The 20,684-nt window shown below is 48.8% G+C and overlaps 1 protein-coding gene across 5 annotated transcripts in view; it reads left to right on the forward strand.

The window, feature by feature from the left end:
- Nucleotides 1-19,357, forward strand: part of tcf20 (transcription factor 20) — an 86,111-nt gene extending 66,754 nt beyond the window's left edge. For 2 of the 5 annotated variants that reach the window (XM_078430561.1, XM_078430562.1), the window contains 4 exons: nt 10,202-10,295; nt 13,636-13,685; nt 16,510-16,596; nt 19,140-19,357. In XM_078430561.1, the coding sequence (XP_078286687.1) occupies nt 10,202-10,295; nt 13,636-13,685; nt 16,510-16,557 (192 nt within the window). In that variant the 3' untranslated portion in view covers nt 16,558-16,596; nt 19,140-19,357. Of the gene's footprint in view, nt 1-10,201; nt 10,296-13,635; nt 13,686-16,509; nt 16,599-19,139 lie in introns of those variants that run through there. The other 3 variants (XR_013549525.1, XM_078430563.1, XM_078430564.1) reach the window with 3 other exon arrangements.
- The last annotated feature ends 1,327 nt before the right edge of the window (nt 19,358-20,684 follow it).

Genomic DNA, 20,684 nt, shown 5'->3' on the forward strand with positions numbered 1-20,684 from the left:
CTTGGTCCATTGGTTGAATGAGTGCGGTTGTGTTTGGCAGTAAATACACAACCTTTACATCGGGATGCATGTCGCCGATGTGGAGCATTATCCAAGATCAGAAGAATTTTGAATGGGATGTTTTGCCTACAATATTCTCTTGCCTGCGGAATAAAACAGTCCAGAAACCAGTCTTAAAACAATGCTAATGTCGTCCAGGCTTTCTTGTTCTGGCGATAATGAACGGGAAGCGTATGCTTGCTCACGTTCTTGAATGCTCGAGGGTTCTCCGAGTGGTATATTAGTAAAGGCTTTAATTTGAACCCTGCAACATTTCCACCCAAAAGCAGCGTCGCCCGGTCATTGAATGCCTTGAACCCTGGCATTGTCTCGGACTCTTGATGAATGTGTGTACGCTCCGGCATACACTTCCAGAACAAGCCCGTCTCATCAACATTGAATATTTGCTCTGGCAGATATTTCTCATCCACAATTATCCTATGCAGCTCTTCGCTAAAACCTCAGTAACGGCACTTGCTGCCTCACCACTGGCCTTCACATTGTGAAAATTCTGATGCCTTTTGAAGTGTTGGAACCATCCATGACTTGCTGTAAACACTTGCGTATACGTAGGTTCATCGGCACGCTCTTTTAGCGTATCAAACAGACGTTTTAGATTTAGATTTAGAGATACAGCGCGGAAACAGGCCCTTCGGCCCACCGAGTCCGCGCCGCCCAGCGATCCCCGCACACTAACACTATCCTACACGCACTAGGGACAATTTTTACATATTACCCAGTCAATTAACCTACAAACCTGTACGTCTTTGGAGTGTGGGAGGAAACGGAAGATCTCGGAGAAAACCCATGCAGGTCACGGGGAGAACGTACAAACTCCATACAGGCAGCACCCGTAGTCAGGAACGAACCTGAGTCTCCGGCGCTGCATTCGCTATAAGGCAGCAACTCTACCGCTGCGCCACCGTGCCGTCTCGCCTTAGCCTAGATCGTCAGTAGGCTAAGCAGTGTGTGCTTTTGTACCTGCTCTTCCATCCACGTGACAAGTAATTTCTCCACATCATCTATCGGCCCGGCTCTTTTCTTCGTGATGACCGTGGATGTAACCGATGCTGACGATTTCACTGCATCACTGATTCGCTTCTTATCCTTCACGATGGTCGAGATCGTCGATTGCGAAAGTCCTAACTCACGTGCGATGGTCATTACTGGCTTGCTGTCTTCGCGCTGGCCAATTATCTTGAGTTTCATCTCAGGAGTAATTGCCTTCCCCTTCAGCTTCTCACCAGAAGCAGGAGACACAGATGGGCGTTTGTGGACCTGATGGGATGCAAAAACACACTGTATCCAAAAAATTGCTGGCAACACAGTCCAGTGCAGTACACTGTAGAGTACAGTATCGGTGGTTTACACTCATGATCGCGTGGCTGACTGGGAGCTGCGGCTCGCTGCCGTTGCCCAGCATCACGAGAGAGTATCGTACTGCATATCGCTAGCCCGGGAAAAGATCAAAATTCAAAATTCGAAGTGCGGTTTCTACTGAATGTGTATCGCTTTTGCACCATCGTAAAGTTGAAATATCGTAAGTCGAAGCATCGTACGTCGGGAGCACCTATACTAAAAAAGTTTTTTTTTTAAAGTGACATACAAGTACGTAAAAGTTAACATAAACATCCACCACAGCGGATTCCCCACATTCCTCCCTGTGATGGAAGGCAATAAAGTCTAATCTTCTTCCTCTTTATTCTCCCGCGGCCGGGGCAGTCGAACCATCCGCAGTTGGGGCGATCGAAGCTCCCGCAGCCGGCGGTCGAAGCCCTTGCGGCATGGAGTTCCCGAAGTCGGTCTCTAACCAGAGACCGCGAGCTCCGCGTTGTTAGAGTCCGTAGGCTCCCGCGGTTGGAGCTCCAAATTTGATCCCGGACAGGGATCGTGAGCTCCACGATGTTAAAGTTCCGCGGTGGAGCTCTCAACGTCGGTCTCCAGCAAAGGTTGCCAACTCCTCGATGTTAGGCCGCAGTGCGGATGGAGATACCATATGGAAAAAAATCGCATCTCCGTCGAGGTAAGAGATTAGAAAAAGTTTCCCCCCCACCCCCACATAAAACAAGCTAAAGAACCCAAAAACATACATTTAACACATACAAACAATCAAAGAAAGAAGGGACAGACAGACTGTTGGTGAGGCAGCCATTGCTGGCGCCACCCGGTGGTTACTGGTCATAACCCAGTCCTCAGTATTGTACCTCATGGTTATGTCGGGACATGGTGTGCCTCCATGGCTGTATATCTATCCTATCATAGCTCTTTGCAAAGAAACTTTGTCTCTGTAGTCAATTTTATTCCATATCTCAAATTTTTGGGTAGTAAATTCTGTAAGGGGAAATTTCCATAACCCAGCAGTCGTAATGTATTGGTTGCTTGTACATTTGCTTTTGATTTTCTAAAATGCATGACCTTGTACTTGTGTGGATTAAACCCCATCTGCCTTCACGCCACCCAGATCTCCAACTGATCTGTTTTGCACTGTACCCTTTGGCAGTCCTCCCATCAATTTTCATGTATTCTGAAATAGACCCTATATTTTTACCCTAAAAAAGAGTCCTGGAGTAACTCGGCTGGTCGGGCAGCATCTGTGGAGGACATGGATAGGTGACATTTTGGAGTCTGAAGAAAGGTCCCTACCTGAATCATCGTCAATCCATATTCTCCAAAGATACTGTCTCATCCACTGATTTATTCCAGCACTTTGTGTCTTTTGTTTAAGAGTAGCATCTGCAGTTCTTATTTTTACTTCTATATTTTCACCCAAATCATTGGTGTATATTAAAAACAACAGAGGTAACAGCATTGATCGGTGCAGAATACCACTGATCACTAAAACTCCAGTCAAAGAAACACCCCTCCGTGGCTACTGATTGCTAGTTGTAACCAAGCCAATTTTGGATGTATTTTACCAACTCCGTAGATTCCATACTTGATCTACTGGACCAACCTACCATATAAAGAACCCTGTCCATGCAAACAACGTCTTCTGCCCTATTTTTTTCAATTATCTTTGTTGTTACTTAAAAACCCCCAACTCAAATCGAATTTGTCAGACAAGAATTACCCTGCCCAAAGTTACTCCATCTCTAAAGTCCACACTCTTCCAAATACAAGTAAATCCTGTCCCTAAGAATCATGAATTATTTTCCATACTAGTGATGTAAGGCTTACTGTCCATAATTTCCTTGTTTGTCCCTGTTGTCCTTCTTCAACAATGGATTGTATTAGCTATTCCCCAGTCTTCTGGCACCTTGCCTGTGGCTAAAAAGAGTTAGAGCCATAGAGTGATACAGCATGGAAACAGGCCCAACTTGGCCACACCGACCAACACGTCCCATCTACACTAGTCCCTCCTGCCTGTGTTTGGCCAAAAATCCCTCTACACCTGTCCTATCCATGTACCTATCTAAACATTGCGATAGTACCTGCCTCAACTACCGACTCCGGCAGTTCTTTCCATACATAAAAAGTCACCCCTCAGGTTCCTATTAAATCATTCCCCTCTCACCTATGTCCTCTGAACATAGTTCTCTGTCAAGGCCCCAGCAACCTCCTCCCTTGCTTCTCTCCGTATCCTGCGAAAGATCTCATCAGACTCTGGGGACTTAACCACCTTAATGTACCTCAAGACTACTTAATGTCAACGTGTCCTGGAATTTCAACATACCCCTCCCTTATCTCACCACCATCCATGTCTTTCTCCTTGGTGAATACTGATGCAAAGTATTCAGCAAGGACTTCGCCCTCTTCCTCTAGCTTCGTGCATAAATTCCCTCCTTTGTTCGTCAGACGACTTGCCCTTTCCCCGGCGACTCTCTTGATTCTAATATGTGTGCCATGTTCTCCACATATGCTGCCTGACCCACTGTGCTACCCCAGCACTTTGTGTCTTCTATCACTACAACCCTGCTGTTCTTACCTCTGCATGCATATCAGTTCCCGTAGTTTCTGTTGACTATTTGGAGACCTCTACTCACATAGTAGATGTGGTTTTTGGAGGCATTAGAGGGCAGAGCGCTGGAATTGATGAGGTCAGTGATGGTGTTGATGATTAAGGTCTGGTGCTCGTCGGTGGGGTCTTGGTCCAAGGATACGTAGGAGGATGCCTCCAAAAACAAACCCGCTGACAAGGGAGGTGCTGTGGTAGTCTGGCGTGCTGACCTCTACCGGACCGAGGCCAGACGACAACTCTCGGACACCTTCTCCTACTTATCCTTGGACCATGACCCCACCACCCACACTTGCCGGGTGTTCACCATTCCCCCTGACCTCCCCTTTTCAGACACCGAACGGTCTGTCCTCAGCAGAGGCCTCACCTTTGTTCCCCTCCCCCCCCACATCAACGAGTTCCGCATCCGCCATGTCTTGGAGCTCTTCTTCCATCGCCTCCGCCTCCGAGCCTTTTTCCATGGGAAGGAGTCCCCACCCCCCAGTGATGACCCCTTCTCCCGTCTCCAGCGAACCCCCCTCCTCTTGGACTGCCCCGGTTGGCCAACTACCCTCACTAGAACTTTTCGTCTCCAACTGCCGGCGTGACATTAACCGCCTCAAATTCTCCACTCCCCTGACTCATTCTAACCTCTTCCCTCCTGAACGTTCAGCCCTCCACTCACTCTGCAACAACCCTGACTTAGTCATCAAACCCGCTGACAAGGGAGGTGCTGTGGTAGTCTGGCGTGCTGACCTCTACCGGACCGAGGCCAGACGACAACTCTCAGACTCCTCCTCCTACTTATCCTTGGACCATGACCCCACCGACGAGCACCAGACTGTAATCATCAACACCATCACTGACCTCGCCAATTCCGGCGCTCTACCCTCTAATGCCTCCAAACTATCCCATGCAACCGCAGGAGATGCAACACCTGTCCCTTTACCTCCCCCCTCAACTCCATCCAAGGACCCAAACAGTCTTTCCAAGTGAGACAGAGGTTCACCTGCACCTCCTCCAACCTCATCTATTGTATCCGCTGTGGCGGCTCCCAAGGGTCGGGCCATACTACTACCGACCCCTCGGCACGGGAATGGACCAGTCCCGGGAGGCGGTCCTGGACTCAGGTATATAAGGACAAGGTTTGGGCGCCAAGCCATTCCGGCAGACTAGACCCGTCTGAGACCCACGATACAATAAATATACCTTCCCAAAATACCTGGCTCCTTGCCTTTATCAACACGCTACATTGGTGTCAACTTCTCTAGATGTCAACTTCTCTACATCGGCGAGACCAAACGCAGGCTCAGCAATCGTTTTGCTCAACACCTTCGCTCAGTCCGCCTTAACCAACCTGATCTCCCGGTGGCTGAGCACTTCAACTCCCCCTCCCACTCCCAGTCTGACCTTTCTGTCCTGGGCCTCCTCCATTGCCAGAGTGAGGTCCAGCGCAAATTGGAGGAACAGCACCTCATATTTCGCTTGGGCAGCTTGCAGCCCAATGGTATGAACATTGACTTCTCCAACTTTAGATAGTTCCTCTGTCTCTCTTTTTTCCCCCCCATTCCCCTTCCCAGTTCTCCCACTGTCTTCCTGTCTCCACCTATATCCTTTCTTTGTCCCGCCCCCCCTGACATCAGTCTGAAGAAGGGTCTCGATCCGAAACGGCACCCATTCCCTCTCTCCTAGATGCTGCCTGACCCGCTGAGTTACTCCAGCATTTTGTGATGCCTTCTACTCACATAGTGATGTGTCAAAAGGACTGTTTGGGCAGCTTAAAACCCGGCGTTATGAACATTGATTTCTCTTCAAGTAACCCTTGCATTCCTTCCCTCCATAACCCTAGTCATCCTACTAGTTCCACTGCTCGTATCCCTTCCTTAACTCCACTTCTCCAGCCAACAATGGTCTATTATGTGCTCCACCTTACCTTTGGTCATCTGTTGCCGTTCCTGCTTTGTTCTGGCCTTTTCTTACCTCCAGTTCCCCCCCTCTACATTCAGTCTGAAGAAGGGTCCCAACCCAAAACGTCACCCATCCTTTTTCTCCAGAGATGCTGCCTGACCCTCTAAGTCACTTCAGCACTTTGTGTCTATCATGGCGATTGCAGCTTTCTTATTGCTGAGTTTTAATTATTTAGCCTTACTGGATAATGCCTCCAAGATGTCCTGTCAGTGCAGCAGTGACATTCTCTCGAGTCAGTAACACAACCCTCCCCTACCCCTTCCTTTACATCCCTATCTATCTGAAAAATGGATACCCTCGACCATTGAGCTGCCAGCCCTGCCCTTCTCTGTAACAACTGCAATCTCATAGTTCAAAGCTCACCTGCCTGACCAGTTAAACTGTCTGCATAAAAACACATTGAAAGAACAGGCAATTTAGTTCCCGCATTGTGCAATGAGAAAGGATTTATCGATGAGTCTGATAGTTAAAAGGCCTTTGAGGAACAGTGATCAGAATATGAGAGTTTTACGTACAGAGTAAAGCATTACAAAGTATGAGGCTTGAATGTGCTCTTGTCGATTGTTCAAAGATATGACAGTAAATCAGCAGTTAAAGATAAAATCCATAGTCTACAAGTGTGATACCATAATCTCTACTTGTGAAGCTGAGTGCAGCTTCAAGGACACTCGAGAAGCTCAAAACCATGCAGAACATAACAGCTCGCTTGATCGGCGCTCACCCATAACCATTCACTGACACACAGTACAATATGAGCAGTCTGTACCATCTGCAGAAGGTAGGCACAAAGTGCTGGAGAAAGTCAGAGGGTCAGGCAGCATCTCTGGAGAAAAAAGGATGGGTGACGTTTTGGATCGGAACCTTTCTACCGGGTCAGATTCCGACCCGAAACGTCACCCATCCTTTTTCTCCAGAGATGCTGCCTGACCCACTGAGTTACTCCAGCACTTTGTGTCTATCTTTGTTATAAACCAGCATCTGCAGTTCCTTTCCACCCATCAATATGTATCATCTACAGGATGCATTGCAGCAACTGACGGTGACTTAGACAGCACCTTCCAAAACCCATGACCTCCACCGGCTGGAAAGGCAGCAGAAGCTCGGGAACACTGCTACAAGTTGCCTTTCGAGCAACACACCATCCTGATTCCATTACTGGCAGAAAGCATCGTCACCAGTGGGAACCCTGTCATCCTGGAGGAACACTCTACCATTTAAAAATGTGGAAGATAGTGCCAGGAGTCATCCTGCTGTGTGGGTCCCTTAACAAAGTTGACCAGCAGCATCTGCTGTCCTGTTACTCAGCCTATGCAAGTAGAATAGACAGACCAGTGCAGAGCAGTAGCTATGACCCACAGTGAAAGTCACACTCCTTCATTAGACTGAATTCACCACAAATAGTCAGGCTGCTGTTAAACAAGGTGGCAGTCGGGTTCAAGAAGGCGGCTCACCATCACCTTCTCAAGGGCAGCTGTATCGGGAATGATCGGGTTAACATTGCAAAGAACTTTTGACCACACTGGGCCTGTGCTCGCTGGAACACCCCTCCCAACCCTTCTGAATTTGGCGGAAAGTTTCCGCTTTCTTACTTCATTTCCGCCATTCCAATTTCGCCTCACATTTCTCCGCAAAACAGTCGGTAATTGCAATTTGTCAATTCGGCCGCTCGAGGTCGCCAGGGGTTCCGCGAGAAATCCCCCGCGTCCTGGAAGTCTCCCCGAAAATGTGGCACCTCAGCTGGGCAAGACAGCCAATCTCGACCTCATCGGGACTTCCATGGCCGATCGGTGGGCTGAATTTGCAACCTGCAGCCGGGGCTCTGGAACTCCAGCCCAGCTGGAGCCAGTACATCTATCCCCATAGCCGACTTCCGGCTGGATAAACCAGCAAAGCTCTGGAACCAAGAGTGCCAGAAAATCAGTGGTGGAACTGTAATGAGTAAATATTAAATTTAAGTGCAAGATTATATAACTATATTAATGAATTCAGATGGGGTTAAAATATAAAACACAGCAGAAAACCCAATTACCACCTTTTTGGGCTGATTATCAATTAATGTGCAAATTTACTTCAACAAGTACTTCCATATGCTTAGTTGAGTCGCATATATCTATTCTTTCTTCATAACTTAGTCATATATTTTATGCCCATTGTTCTTTTATTCAATACCAAGAGAATTGGGATGTGTAAGGAAAACGCAAAATAGAAACAACAGAACAAAACAATTTTTTCTTTGTGTTACAAAAAGTATCTCTGTTCAATAACCTTTCCATAAATAGCAGAATATACTCATGATAGGCCTGACGTTGTACATGTAGTCCAAGAACTACAGACTGTTGGAAATAATAGTTGTTTTTCACACATGCGCTTATGCGCATTTGGCGTGCATACCTTTTTTTTGCTGAAAAGTTGCATTACGTGCCATATTATGAAATTTGATGTAAAATTCTGAATTTTGGACATCAAAATTATGAATTTATAAAATCAAATGTTGGGAGGTCTGCTGGAATTAAGAAGAATGAGGGGGGAACTTCATTGAAACCTACCGAATAGTGAAAGGCCTGCTTATAGTGAATGCGGAGAGGATGTTTGTAAATGTTAGGGGACAGTTGGGTTTAGAGTGAATGAATAAATGAATGAATGAATGAATGCTTTATTGTCACATGTGACAAATCACAGTGGTATTCTTTATTGTGCAAAGAGTCGCCACATAAAGGATGCCGACAAAGTATCTCGCACAGGTCCTCCTTTGTTCTCGCCCACCCCCCTCCCCATGATATTAATTCTTCTGATCTACTGTGAAAACGCTGTTGCATTGTCCTGTAAGAATAGCTTGCACCTGGGCGTTGACCTCCACACCACAACATCCTGACCTGTAAATATATATCAGTTCCTTCACCGTAGCAGGGGCAAAATCTTGGAACAACCCCCCCGACAGCATTGTCGGAGTTGCCATACATCAGGGAGAGCCGGGTTCAAGAAGGCAGCTCACCATCACCTTCTCAAGGGCAACTGTACCAGGAATGAGCGGGTTAACATATGAAGAACGTTTGACTGCACTGGGCCTGTGCTCGCTGGAGTTTAGAAGGATGAGAGGAGGGGACCTTATTGAAACTTACCGAATAGTGAAAGGCCTGCTGAGACAGAATATGGAGAAGATGTTTCCACTAGTGGGAGTGTCTAGGACCCGAGACCATGGCCTCAGAATAAAAGGGACGTACTATTAGCAAGGAGATGAGGAGGAATTTATATAGTCAGAGAGTGGTGAATCTGTGGAATTTATTGTCACAGGCGGCTGTCGAGGCCAAGTCAAAGGATGTTGACAGATTCTTGATTAGTACGGGTGTCAGGGGTTATGGGGAAAAGGCAGGAGAATGGGGTTGAGAGGAAAAGATAGATCACCCATGATTGAATGGCAGAGTAGACTTGGTCGGCTGAATGACCAAATTCTGCTCCTATAACTCATGAACTAAGGACGAGCAATTAGATGCTGGCTGGGCCTGCAAAGCCCAAATAGACATATTATACCATGTTCCCCTGCGCTGGTTTGTTATTTTTATGTAAGACTCTGCTCACTTGCACTGCTCCTATCAGCTGGTCCACTGGGCACTTCCTCCTCCTGAACTTCCCACCCGACTGCCCATCCCCCCTCTCCAGCATCGTCTGCTTAACCCTTGCTCATAAGTCATTGGAGCAGAATCAGTCCATTCGGCCCATCACGTCCGTTCCGCCATTCAATCATGGATGGTCTATCGCTCCCTCTCAACGCTATTCTCCTGCCTTCTCCCCATAGCCCTCACACCCTTACTAATCAAGAACCGTAAAAATATCCATTGACAGGGCCTCCATGGTCATCCGTGGCAATGAATTCCACAGGTTCACCCCCATCTGACTAAAGACATTCCTCCTCATCTCCTTACTAAAGATACGTTTCTCTCCAGGTACTCACTGCTGAGAATGAAACAACGCTTGCACTTGGCGGCTTTTCATAGAGGATAACGATTTCTCTTGTTATTCGTTGGGCATAGCCTGGATGTCACCTTCCCCACCCTGAGGTGACTTCCAGAAGAGAAGGTGGCACAAGTTCCGTGAGGTAAACATGGGTGACACCTGTGCCCAGTGGTAAGATGCTGATGGAGGACAGGTTTCTAAAGGGCCGGTGCTGTCCCACTGCTTACTGGAGTGCCGCAGTCACAGTTGTATTCCGCCGCTCGGAGAACGGAGCTCTCCCTTACTTCTGTGTCCTCTTATCTTCCCCAGAAATGCTCACACTGCCAGGAGCCTGGCGCTACCCTGGGCTGCTACTGCAAGGGATGCCCTCTCAACTATCACTACATCTGTGCTATGGAAGCAGGTAACGGTGGTGAGGGTGATGGGCTTTCATGGTCACAAGTCATGGGGTGGAGAGGTTGGCCTGCCTGCCTGCCTACTCACAGTGGAGTGGGGCAGCCGGAGCAGACACTGCCCATAGGCAGGGAGGTGGGGGGAATAATCTGAACCACTTCCAGCACACTCTAGTATTCATCCCGATGAAGGACTTGTCATGTTGTACACATGCCTCAGTGCATCTCCACGTGACCCGTCAGCACCAGTCACAATCCCTGGTGTACCGATTGTCAAAACTTAACATTTGGGTAACGTAGCAGTGCTGCCTTACAGACCTGGGTTCGATCCTGGCTACAGGTGCTGTCTGTATGGAGTTTGCACGTCTCCCTGTGACCGCGTGGATATTCTGTGGGTGCTTCAGTTTCCTCCCACACTCCAAAGACGTACAGGTTTGTAGGTTAATTGGCTTCGGTAACTTGTAGAAAATGACCCTCGTATGTCGGATAGTGCTAGTGCACGAGGTGATCACTGGTCAGCGTGATCTCAGTGAGCCAAAGGGCCTGTTTCCATACTATACCATCATTCCCATACTGACCTGGACCAGCTTCTGTAAGCTTGCATGTTCCTCATCCTCCTGTACTGGAACAGACTCCAGCTGAGCGAGTGGGGTCAGAGTTCCAGTAGGAAAGATAATTAGGGCTTTGAGTGTGTTATTAAAACAGTGAATGGACGTTCTAGTGCAGACATCATAAGGCAATGGCATTAGGAGTGGAGTATAAAATGGCCAGAAGCCAGAGTAATAAATTGTCAGGGAATGCATCTAATTATCTGTGCCGACCAGCGGTCTCCCGCACACTAGTTCTGTCCGACACACTAGGGACAATTTACAGAAGCCAATTAACCTACAGACCTGGACGCCTTTGGGATGTGGGAGGAAACCGGAACACACGGAGAAAACCCACGCAGGTCACGGGAAGAACGTGCAAACTCCGTCAGTGCAGCACCCGTAGTCAGGATGGAACCCGGTTCTCTGGCGTTGTGAGGCAGCAACTCTACCGCTGCGTCACTGTGCCGCCCCTAACTATTCAGAAATACAGCGTGAAAAACAATATTCAGGTGGATGGAGATGCCGGCACAATGATTGTGAAAATGTGATACGTAGAAGATTAACTGGAAACATTTAAAACTGTGATCAAGTGTGTCCAGGAAAACTGAATCTCACTAAAACACAGATTAACCACTCTATTATGGCATTAATGAGTCAATAAATAACTGAAGGCTAAAATAGAAAAACAAATTAAGCAGCGGTACAAGAAAATGTAGAATTAAATTATTAGCGGATGCAAAGCTTGCAGCAGGTACTGCAGGTCAAAAGAGAAATCAGGATTTGGGGTAGTTTAGTTTAGAGATACAGCGCGGAAACAGGCCCTTCTGCCCACCAAGTTCGCACCAACCAGCGATCCCCACACATTAACACTATCCAACTCACACTCGGGACAATTTACACTTACACCAAGCCAATTTACTGACATACCTGCACGTCTTTGGAGTGTGGGAGGAAACAGAAGATCTCGGAGAAAACCCACGCGGTCACGGGGAGAACGTACAAACTCCGTACAGACAGCGCCCGTAGTCGGGATGGAACCCGGGTCTGCGGCAGCAACTCTACCACCGTGCTGCCCAAGTAACTTGCTACTTTAGTTCAGTTTAGAGATACTGCGTGGAAACAGGCCCTTCAGCCCGCCGAGTCCGCTCTGACCAGCTGACCAGCACTAGCACAATCATACACTCTATGGACAAATTACAATTTTACCATTGCCAATTAACCTACAAACCTGTTCGTCTTTAAATGTGGGAGGAAACCGGAACACCCGGAGGCAACCCATGCGGTCACGGGGAGAATGTTCAAACTCCGTACAGACAGCACCCGTATTCAGGATCGAACCCGGGTCTCTGGCCCTGACTTGGAAATGTTGGTGATATTAAATAGTTCCTGGTATTGGCCAAAACCCGACAGAATCGGTGGTATGTTGAAACAACAATTCCAAAATTGAGATTTGGGCATTTAAATTTCATACATTCGTGTATATTAAAATATGGGATGCTATTTTCTACCCATACTGTGATTAACATTAAGGAAGTGGTGCGTGAGAGGTGATGGAATGTGATTGCTATAGTTTAAAACTGTACGATTGAATAAACTCATACTTAAGACCAGTTTAAGATTGATAGGAAAATAAAGATGTAATTAAAAAATAATGATAATCAGCATGGATGGAACTTGAATTCAATAAGGGACAGGAAGGGTAGGTAAGATTAAAATAAGGCACTGAATACTAAAAGTGACCACTTGGATCATTGTATTTAAAAAAAGCCTAAATAGGATGTTAAATGGTGCTGCTGGTAGAGCTGCTGCTTCAGACCCAGGTTCGATCCTGACCTCTGGTGCTATCTGAGTGGAGTTTGCACATTGTTCCTGTGACCTTGTGGTTTTCCTTCGGGTGCGCCAGTTTCCTCACTCATCCCAAGACGAGTGTGTTTGTTGGTTGATTGGCCTCAGTAAATTGCCCTGAGTGAGCCGGGAGTGGATTCGAAAGTGGGATAACATAGAACCATTGTGATCAGGGGATTGATTGTTGGCGTGAACTCGGTGGATGGAAGGGCCTGTTTCCATGCTGTACCTCTGAACTAAACTAAACCACAACACACAGCTGACATAAAGATCAGTCAGATGTTAGAGATACAGCCTGCAAACAGGCAAATCAGCCCACTGAGTCTGTGCTGACCAGCAATCAACCCCTACACTAACACTATATATACTACACACACAAGGGACATTTTACCAAAGCCAATTAACCTACAAACTTGCACGTCTTTGGAATGTGGGAGGAAACCGGAGCACCCAGAGAAAACCCACGCGGTCACGGGGAGAAGGTACAAACTCTGTACAGACAGCACCCACAGAAAGGATGGAACCCGGGTCTCTGCTGCTGTAAGGCAGCAACTCTACCATTGTGTTGGACTCAATCTGGGAGGGAGTTTGGAAGAGTATTCTTAATTCAGATTGGTGAGGGCTTGAAAGTTCCTCCAAAAGACTGATCCAGGTGATTAACAACAATGAATTTAAGAGAAAATAGATTAAAAATATGATGAAAGGAATAAAAGGTGTGGTCTTCTATAGAACAGAAATGCCTACAATAGAACATTTAGCCAAGAAAATCTTTGAAATTTGCAAAACACTCCAAACTCCAGATATTTAATGTTGGGCTCCCCCACCTCCCGTTTCCCATGTGTTGCGATCTGTGCCCACTCTTGCCTGGGGTTCAGATTTCACTGACAGCAACTCATCACCATATTTTCTTTTTCAGATTGCTTTCTGAATGAAGAGAATTTCTCCATGAAATGTCCCAAACACAAGGTAAGCTAAAAGGCAATCCCTTCAGTGTCATTGTCAATTCAACTGTGCATTCCTAAATGGGGCTAGGAGATGAAGAGTTGTGTTCCACCGCTCCCAGTCCTTTCCTCCGCAGCCCTGCGCTCTCCCAGAGCAGGTACATCATGACTTGGATACAGAGTTGAAAGACCGTTGTCTCAGCGCTGTTCCATCACTCTATCCTGTGCAAACAAGTAGTCTGTGCCTGCGCCCATCCTTGTACCTCCCAGTTTGTTCAGTGCTTTGTAGTGAGATTGATTCAGAGTCAGAGTGAGGCCCAACGCAAATTGGAGGAACAGCACCTCATATTTTGCTTGGGCAGCTTACAGCCCAGCGGTATGAATATTGACTTCTCTAACTTCAAGTAACCCCTGCATCCCCTCTCTCTCCGTCCCTCCCCCACCCTTTCCCTTCATTGTTGTACTGGTGAGTTTCATTGTCTGCAACTTGTTTTCACCTAGCCCACGGCTAACAATGACTTGTTTCCTTTATCATTGTTACTTTTTTGCAAATCTTTCATTGTTCTATATCTCTCTATATCTCATTTATCTCTATATCTATACCTCTCTCTCTATATATATATATATATATATATCAGTCTGAAGAACTGATTCTGAAGGGTCTCGACCCGAAACGTCACCCATTCCTTCTCTCCTGAGATGCTGCCTGACCCGCTGAGTTACTCCAGCATTTTGTGAAATAAATACCTTTGATTTGTACCAGCATCTGCAGTTATTTTCTTACACTATATATCTCTATATCTCATTTGTTCTATATCTCTATATTACCATCTATTACCATCTAGTTTCCCTCTCCCCTGTCTGAAGAAGGGTCTTGACCCGAAACGTCACCTATTTCTTTTCTCCAGAGTTACTGGGTTACTCCTGCTGGGTTACTCCTGCTGGGTTACTCCTGCTGGGTTACTCCTGCTGGGTTACTCCTGCTGGGTTACTCCTGCTGGGTTACTCCTGCTGGGTTACTCCTGCTGGGTTACTCCTGCTGGGTTACTCCTGCTGGGTTACTCCTGCTGGGTTACTCCTGCTGGGTTACTCCTGCTGGGTTACTCCTGCTGGGTTACTCCTGCTTTTTGTGTCTATCTTGGTTTCCTCCATGTTTTGTTGGTGGGTTTTATGTTTGTTAAGACCATCTGCCCAGGAGTTACAACTGCTTCCAGGAAGGGGGCTTCCAGGAAGGGGGCAACATTGTTCCCAATGTTGGGGAAGTCCAGAACAAGGGGTCACAGTTTAAGGATAAGGGGGAAGACTTTTAGGACCGAGATGAGAAAGTTGGTTTTCACACAGAGAGTGGTGAATCTGTGGAATTCTCTGCCACAGAAGGTAGTTGAGGCCAGTTCATTGGCTATATTTAAGAGGGAGTTAGATGTGGCCCTTGTGGCTAAAGGGATCAGGGGGTATGGAGAGAAGGCAGGTACGGGATACTGAGTTGGATGATCAGCCATGATCATATTGAATGGCGGTGCAGGCTCGAAAGGCTGAATGGCCTACTCCTGCACCTATTTTCTATGTTTCTGTCCCACCAAATTTGTGCTAGCTCTTTCAAGCTGCCCGTGGTTCTTTCCCAGTATGTTTGCAATGTTTTCTTCCACAGATTTTTTCCAGTTCTCTCGAGGTTTTTCATTGTACTCCCTCTCCCTGCCCATCCACAATTCCTTATTGCATAAGATATTCCCCCCCCCCCCGTCACTTTCTTGCCATGTTCAATTTGTTTATGGCTTTCCACTGTTCAACCTAATGAAACTTCATTTAAGTTTAGACATACAGCATGGAAACAGGCCCTTTGGCCAATTAAGTCCGCACCGACCAGCGATCCCCGCCCATTAACACTATCCTACACACACTAGGGACAATGTACACTTATACCAGGCCAATTAACCCACAAACCTGTACGTCTTTGGAGTGTGGGAGGAAACCGAACATCTCGGCGAAAACCCACGCGGTCACAAGAAGAAAGTACAAACTCTGTACAGACGGCGCCCGTAGTTGGGATGGAACCCGGGTCTCCAGTGCTGCAAGCGCTGTAAGGCAGCAACTCTACCTCTGCGCCATCGTGCCACTATTCCGCTTTATTTCAACTCGTCAACTAAATACCTCCTTCACATCTCCTCACAGTTGCCTCTGACTAAACACAGAACCTCCAGTCTATCTATTAAATTATTTTTCTCTGTCCCCATAATGTTTCTAATAAATGTATGTAGTGCCTTCCAAAGAGCCTTTGTGGCCTTAAAATGTGTTGTCAAGAATTACCCACAATCCTCCATCCCAAACCACACCGCTATTTTATTTGCTGAAAGCACTTCCCGCTTTTATGCTACAATTATAATGCAGGTCCACCACCGATTTTCTGCCAACTGGTTGTCCAGCGCCTCCTATAATCCAGACAAAATTACCAGAGCACGTTTGAAATCTTCCCCGAAAGTCCCTCGAAAATGTGGTGCCTGGGCCGTTGAGGCGGCCGATCCAGACCTCATTGGGAGTTCTGCGGACGATTGGCGAGTGGAATTTGCCCCCCTGCAGCCCGGGCTCTGGAACTCAGGCCAGGCCGGAGCTGACAGATCCGTTCCCATAGACAACGTCTGAGGACGACTTTGCAGGCCGGTATCTCAGCCCCTTGTAGGCCGCAACCTCTGGTCCAGCAAGACAGATAATCCAGAAAGGCTCTGGAACCGGGGGGTGTCGGGAAATCGGTGGTGGACCCGTAGTTACATTCGTTTCACGAGTCGCTTTGTTAACCTCTTGTATTAGCGCGTAACACAGGAAGGAATGAGTTAAATGGGGTTTTCTCTCTCCAGCACAGGGCTACAAAAGGTAGTAGCACAGAGCAGTCGGAGCGAGGCTGAGCGCAGGTCTTCACATCTCTACAGACACAGCACAAGCAGGTGAGCAGCCCCTTAGAATCTCCTGGGGGAAGAGTGCCAAACACGGAGGTAGTAAGGTGGCGCATCTGGTGGAGCTGCTGTCTCACGGCGCCAGAAATCCAGGTTTGATCCTGGCCTCGGGAGCTGTCTGTGTGGAGTTTTTCGCGTTCTTCCGTGTTACACCGTGGGTTTCCTCCGGGTGCTCCGGTTTCCTCTTGCATCTCAAAGACGTGTGGGTTTGAAGGTCAAATGGTGTCTGTAAATGTGCCCATAATATGCAGGGAGTGGAAGAGAAAATGGGAGAACATGAAACTAGTGTGAACGGGTGATCGATGGTCGGGGTAGACTTGCAGGGCCGAAGCCAGGGAGATACAAAATGGTGGAGTAATTCAGCGGGTCAGGCAGCATCTTTGGAGAAAAGAAATAGGTGCCTTTTCAGGTCGGAAGGGTTCTTCAGAATGAATATAAGAAGATAACTGCAGATGCTGGTACAAATCGAAGGTTTTTATTCACAAAATGCTGGAGTAACTCAGCAGGTCAGGCAGCATCTCGGGAGAGAAGGAATGGGCAATGTTTCGGGTCGAGACCCTTCTTCAGACTGATGTCAGGGGAGGCGGGACAAAGGAAGGATATAGGTGGAGACAGGAAGATAGAGGGAGATCTGGGAAGGAGGAGGGGAAGAGAGGGACAGAGGAACTATCTAAAGTTGGAGAAGTCGATGTTCATACCACTGGGCTGTAAACTGCCCAGGCGAAATATGAGGTGCTGTTCCTCCAATTTCCGGTGGGCCTCACTATGGCACTGGAGGAGGCCCATGACAGAAAGGTCAGACTGGGAATGGTAGGGGGAGTTGAAGTGCTCGGCCACCGGGAGATCAGTTTGGTTAATGCGGACCGAGCGCAGGTGTTCAGCGAAGCGATCGCCGAGCCTGCGCTTGGTTTCGCCGATGAAAATAAGTTGACATCTAGAGCAGCGGATGCAATAGATGAGGTTGGAGGAGGTGCAGGTGAATCTTTGTCTCACCTGGAAAGACTGTTTGGGTCCTTGGATGGAATTGAGGGGGGAATCTTCAGAATGAATGATAGAGGTGGGGAGGGAGGTAAGGAAACTGGAGGGCAGAACAGATTGGGGCTGGCAACAGGTGATCTCAGGAAGGGAGGAGTCCAAAATGGCCAGGTCATTGTTGGCCGGTGGAAAAGGTGCTAACGAGAGGTGGGCCGAAGGGCCTGTTTCTGCTGTATCTCTAAACCAAAACAAATTTAAGGTGAGAAGATAATTTTCTAGTGCAGAGTATGTAGAGGGTGTCAGGGGCTATGGGGCGAAGGCAGGAGAATGGGGTGGAGAGGGAAAGATAAATCAGCCATGATTGAATGGCGGAATAGACTTGATGGGCCGAATGGCCTAATTCTGCTCCTGGAATGTATGAAGAAGAGTTTGGGGCACAGGTTGGAGAGGTATAGGTTGCAGAGGCGTCAGAGTAGAGGCAGTCAGGAGAATGAGTGGGAGCGGTGTTGTAGGACGGGACAGTGTTATACGGGTGGGGAGATACAAAATGCTGGAGTAACTCAGCGTGACGGGCAGCATCTCTGGAGAGAAGGAATGGGTGACGTTTCTGGTCTAGTGAGGGGGGTGGTGGTGAAGACACAAGGGTGGGGGTAGGGGTCAGAGTGGGGCCTGTGAGTGGACACAGGTTGAGGCGAGGGCTGGTAGGGGTTCACAGAGGGGGGGGGGCGTGAGGATTAGTGTATGGGTAGGGGGTGGTCGGGGTGACCTGGTTAAAAGAGGGGGAAGATGATGACCCTGTGGAATCAATACTGAGGTTCCCTGTAGGAAGGGGGGGGGGGAGCAGTGGGACCCAGGAGAGTCGGACCCTGTTGTGTAGGAACGTGGAGGCTGCTGAGCCTGGAACGTGGGTGAGGCGACGGCTCTGGCCCGCTGGTGGGTGGTGGAGAGGCAGGAGTCGGTGGGGGGGGGGGTGAAGTAAAGGAATGGGTCGGCAACAGCAGCGTGGGTGGTCCCGGTCAGCATGGGTGGTCCCGGTCAGTGTGGGTGAGCCCGGTCAGCGGGGGTGGTCCCGGTCAGCGTGGGTGGTCCCGGTCAGCATGGGTGGTCCCGGTCAGTGTGGGTGAGCCCGGTCAGCGGGGGTGGTCCCGGTCAGCGTGGGTGGTCCCGGTCAGCGTGGGTGGTCCCGGTCAGCGTGGGTGGTCCCGGTCAGCGTGGGTGGTCCCGGTCAGCGTGGGTGGTCCCGGTCAGCGTGGGTGGTCCCGGTCAGCGTGGGTGGTCCCGGTCAGCGTGGGTGGTCTCGGTCAGCGTGGGTGTGGTCCCGGTCAGCGTGGGTGTGGTCCCGGTCAGCGTGGGTGGTCCCGGTCAGCGTGGGTGTGGTCCCGGTCAGCGTGGGTGGTCCCGGTCAGTGTGGGTGGTCCCGGTGAGCGGACGGGCGGGGAGGTGGTGAAGGTCGGCGCTGGGCAGCAGTGTCGGTGTAAGGGTGGTGTTGAGCGCGGGGAGGCTGAGGGAGGTAGTGGGGCCGTGGTGAGAGCTGCTATCTTATGCCTCCTCCCCTGCAGGTCCTCCTGTTGAGAGGCGGTGAATCTGACACGATTACGCGACCGGACAGGGTGACTCCATGGGCGTGTCTGTCGGCCCCCAGACGACCAGTGTTTGCTGCAACCGCCAGGAATCGCCGGTCAGAGGACCTGGAGCAAACAATAACCCTGGACCTGTGCGTTTGCAGCCCGGACATTCAGAGACCACAGGGCAGTGAACAAAACACCAGGCCATCGCCACTGGGAAGGGTGGGTGGGTGGGTGGGGGGGAGGGGGGTGGTCCAGGATGGGGATGGGGGAGATTCTACCGAAGGCATCCCCTTCCCCAAACTTTACAGGGGGACCCAGAGTGCCCACCCCCCACACGGTCCTTGGCTCAATCTCCTGATTTTAAAATGGCTTTAGCCTGAGAGGATGGATCGCCCAGATTATATATTTTATTTTTTATTTTAAATATATCGGTGACTCTTGGTTTTAAAATACTTTTTTTCCCCCCCTGTTTCTCTGTCCCTTCCTCCTCCATTGGCTGACCATGGCAGGACAGTATAGTGGTGAGAGCTCGCCCATGTATGTTCAGTGTTATTTTGGGTGTTTTATTCAATATATATATATTATATTATATTATATATAGTTATTAAATTGTTTACAACAGTAATGGAGTTTGCTGCTGATTGCCTGTTGGTCACTGATAGACGTGGCCATCAGGACTAAGGGTCTTGAATCCTGCTAGCCCTGACTCCAGATACTGTGGCTTCACACCTGATGTGTCAGAGCGAACTTGTGTCCCCGACAATGACTCCAGGTCTTTATTATGAAACAAGAGCAGCAATGGTTTGAGAATGAGACGGACTGCTCAATGACAGTGGCCCAAAGGTTTTGTACCTGGCCAAGTGTATGGGGCGGCACTTGGGGCTGATCATTGAGAATGATCAGCCATGATCACATTGAATGGCGGTGCTGGCTCGAAGGGCCGAATGGCCTCCTCCTGCACCTATTGTCTATTGGCACGGCGGCGCAGCGGTAGAGTTGCGGCCTTACAGCGCCAGAGTCGCTAGTTCAATCCTGACCACGGGTGCTGCCTGCACGGAGCACGTACATTCTCCACGCGCTCAGACCAATTAATCTACAAATCTGCACGTCTTTGGAATGTGGGTGGAAACCGGAGCACCTGGAGAAAACCCACGTGGTCACAGGGAGTACGTACAAACTCTGTACAGTCACCCACGCACCGTAGTCAGGATTGAACCCGGGCCTCTGGCACCGTAAGGGAGTAACTCTGCCGCTGCGCCACTGTGCAGAATGACTTGATTGATTTCCCTCAGGATATCAACTCCAACATTGACTTCTCCAACTTTAGATAGTTCCTCTGTCCCTCTCTTCCCCTCCCCCTTCCCAGATCTCCCACTATCTTCCTGTCTCCACCTATATCCTTCCTTTGTCCCGCCCCCCTGACATCAGTCTGAAGAAGGGTCTCGACCCGAAACGTCACCCATTCCTTCTCTCCTGAGATGCTGCCTGACCTGCTGAGTTACTCCAGCATTTTGTGAATAAACTCCAAGATGGTGG

The sequence above is a fragment of the Rhinoraja longicauda genome, chromosome 40 (assembly GCF_053455715.1).
Source record: "Rhinoraja longicauda isolate Sanriku21f chromosome 40, sRhiLon1.1, whole genome shotgun sequence".
NCBI classification, from domain to species: Eukaryota; Metazoa; Chordata; class Chondrichthyes; order Rajiformes; family Arhynchobatidae; genus Rhinoraja; species Rhinoraja longicauda.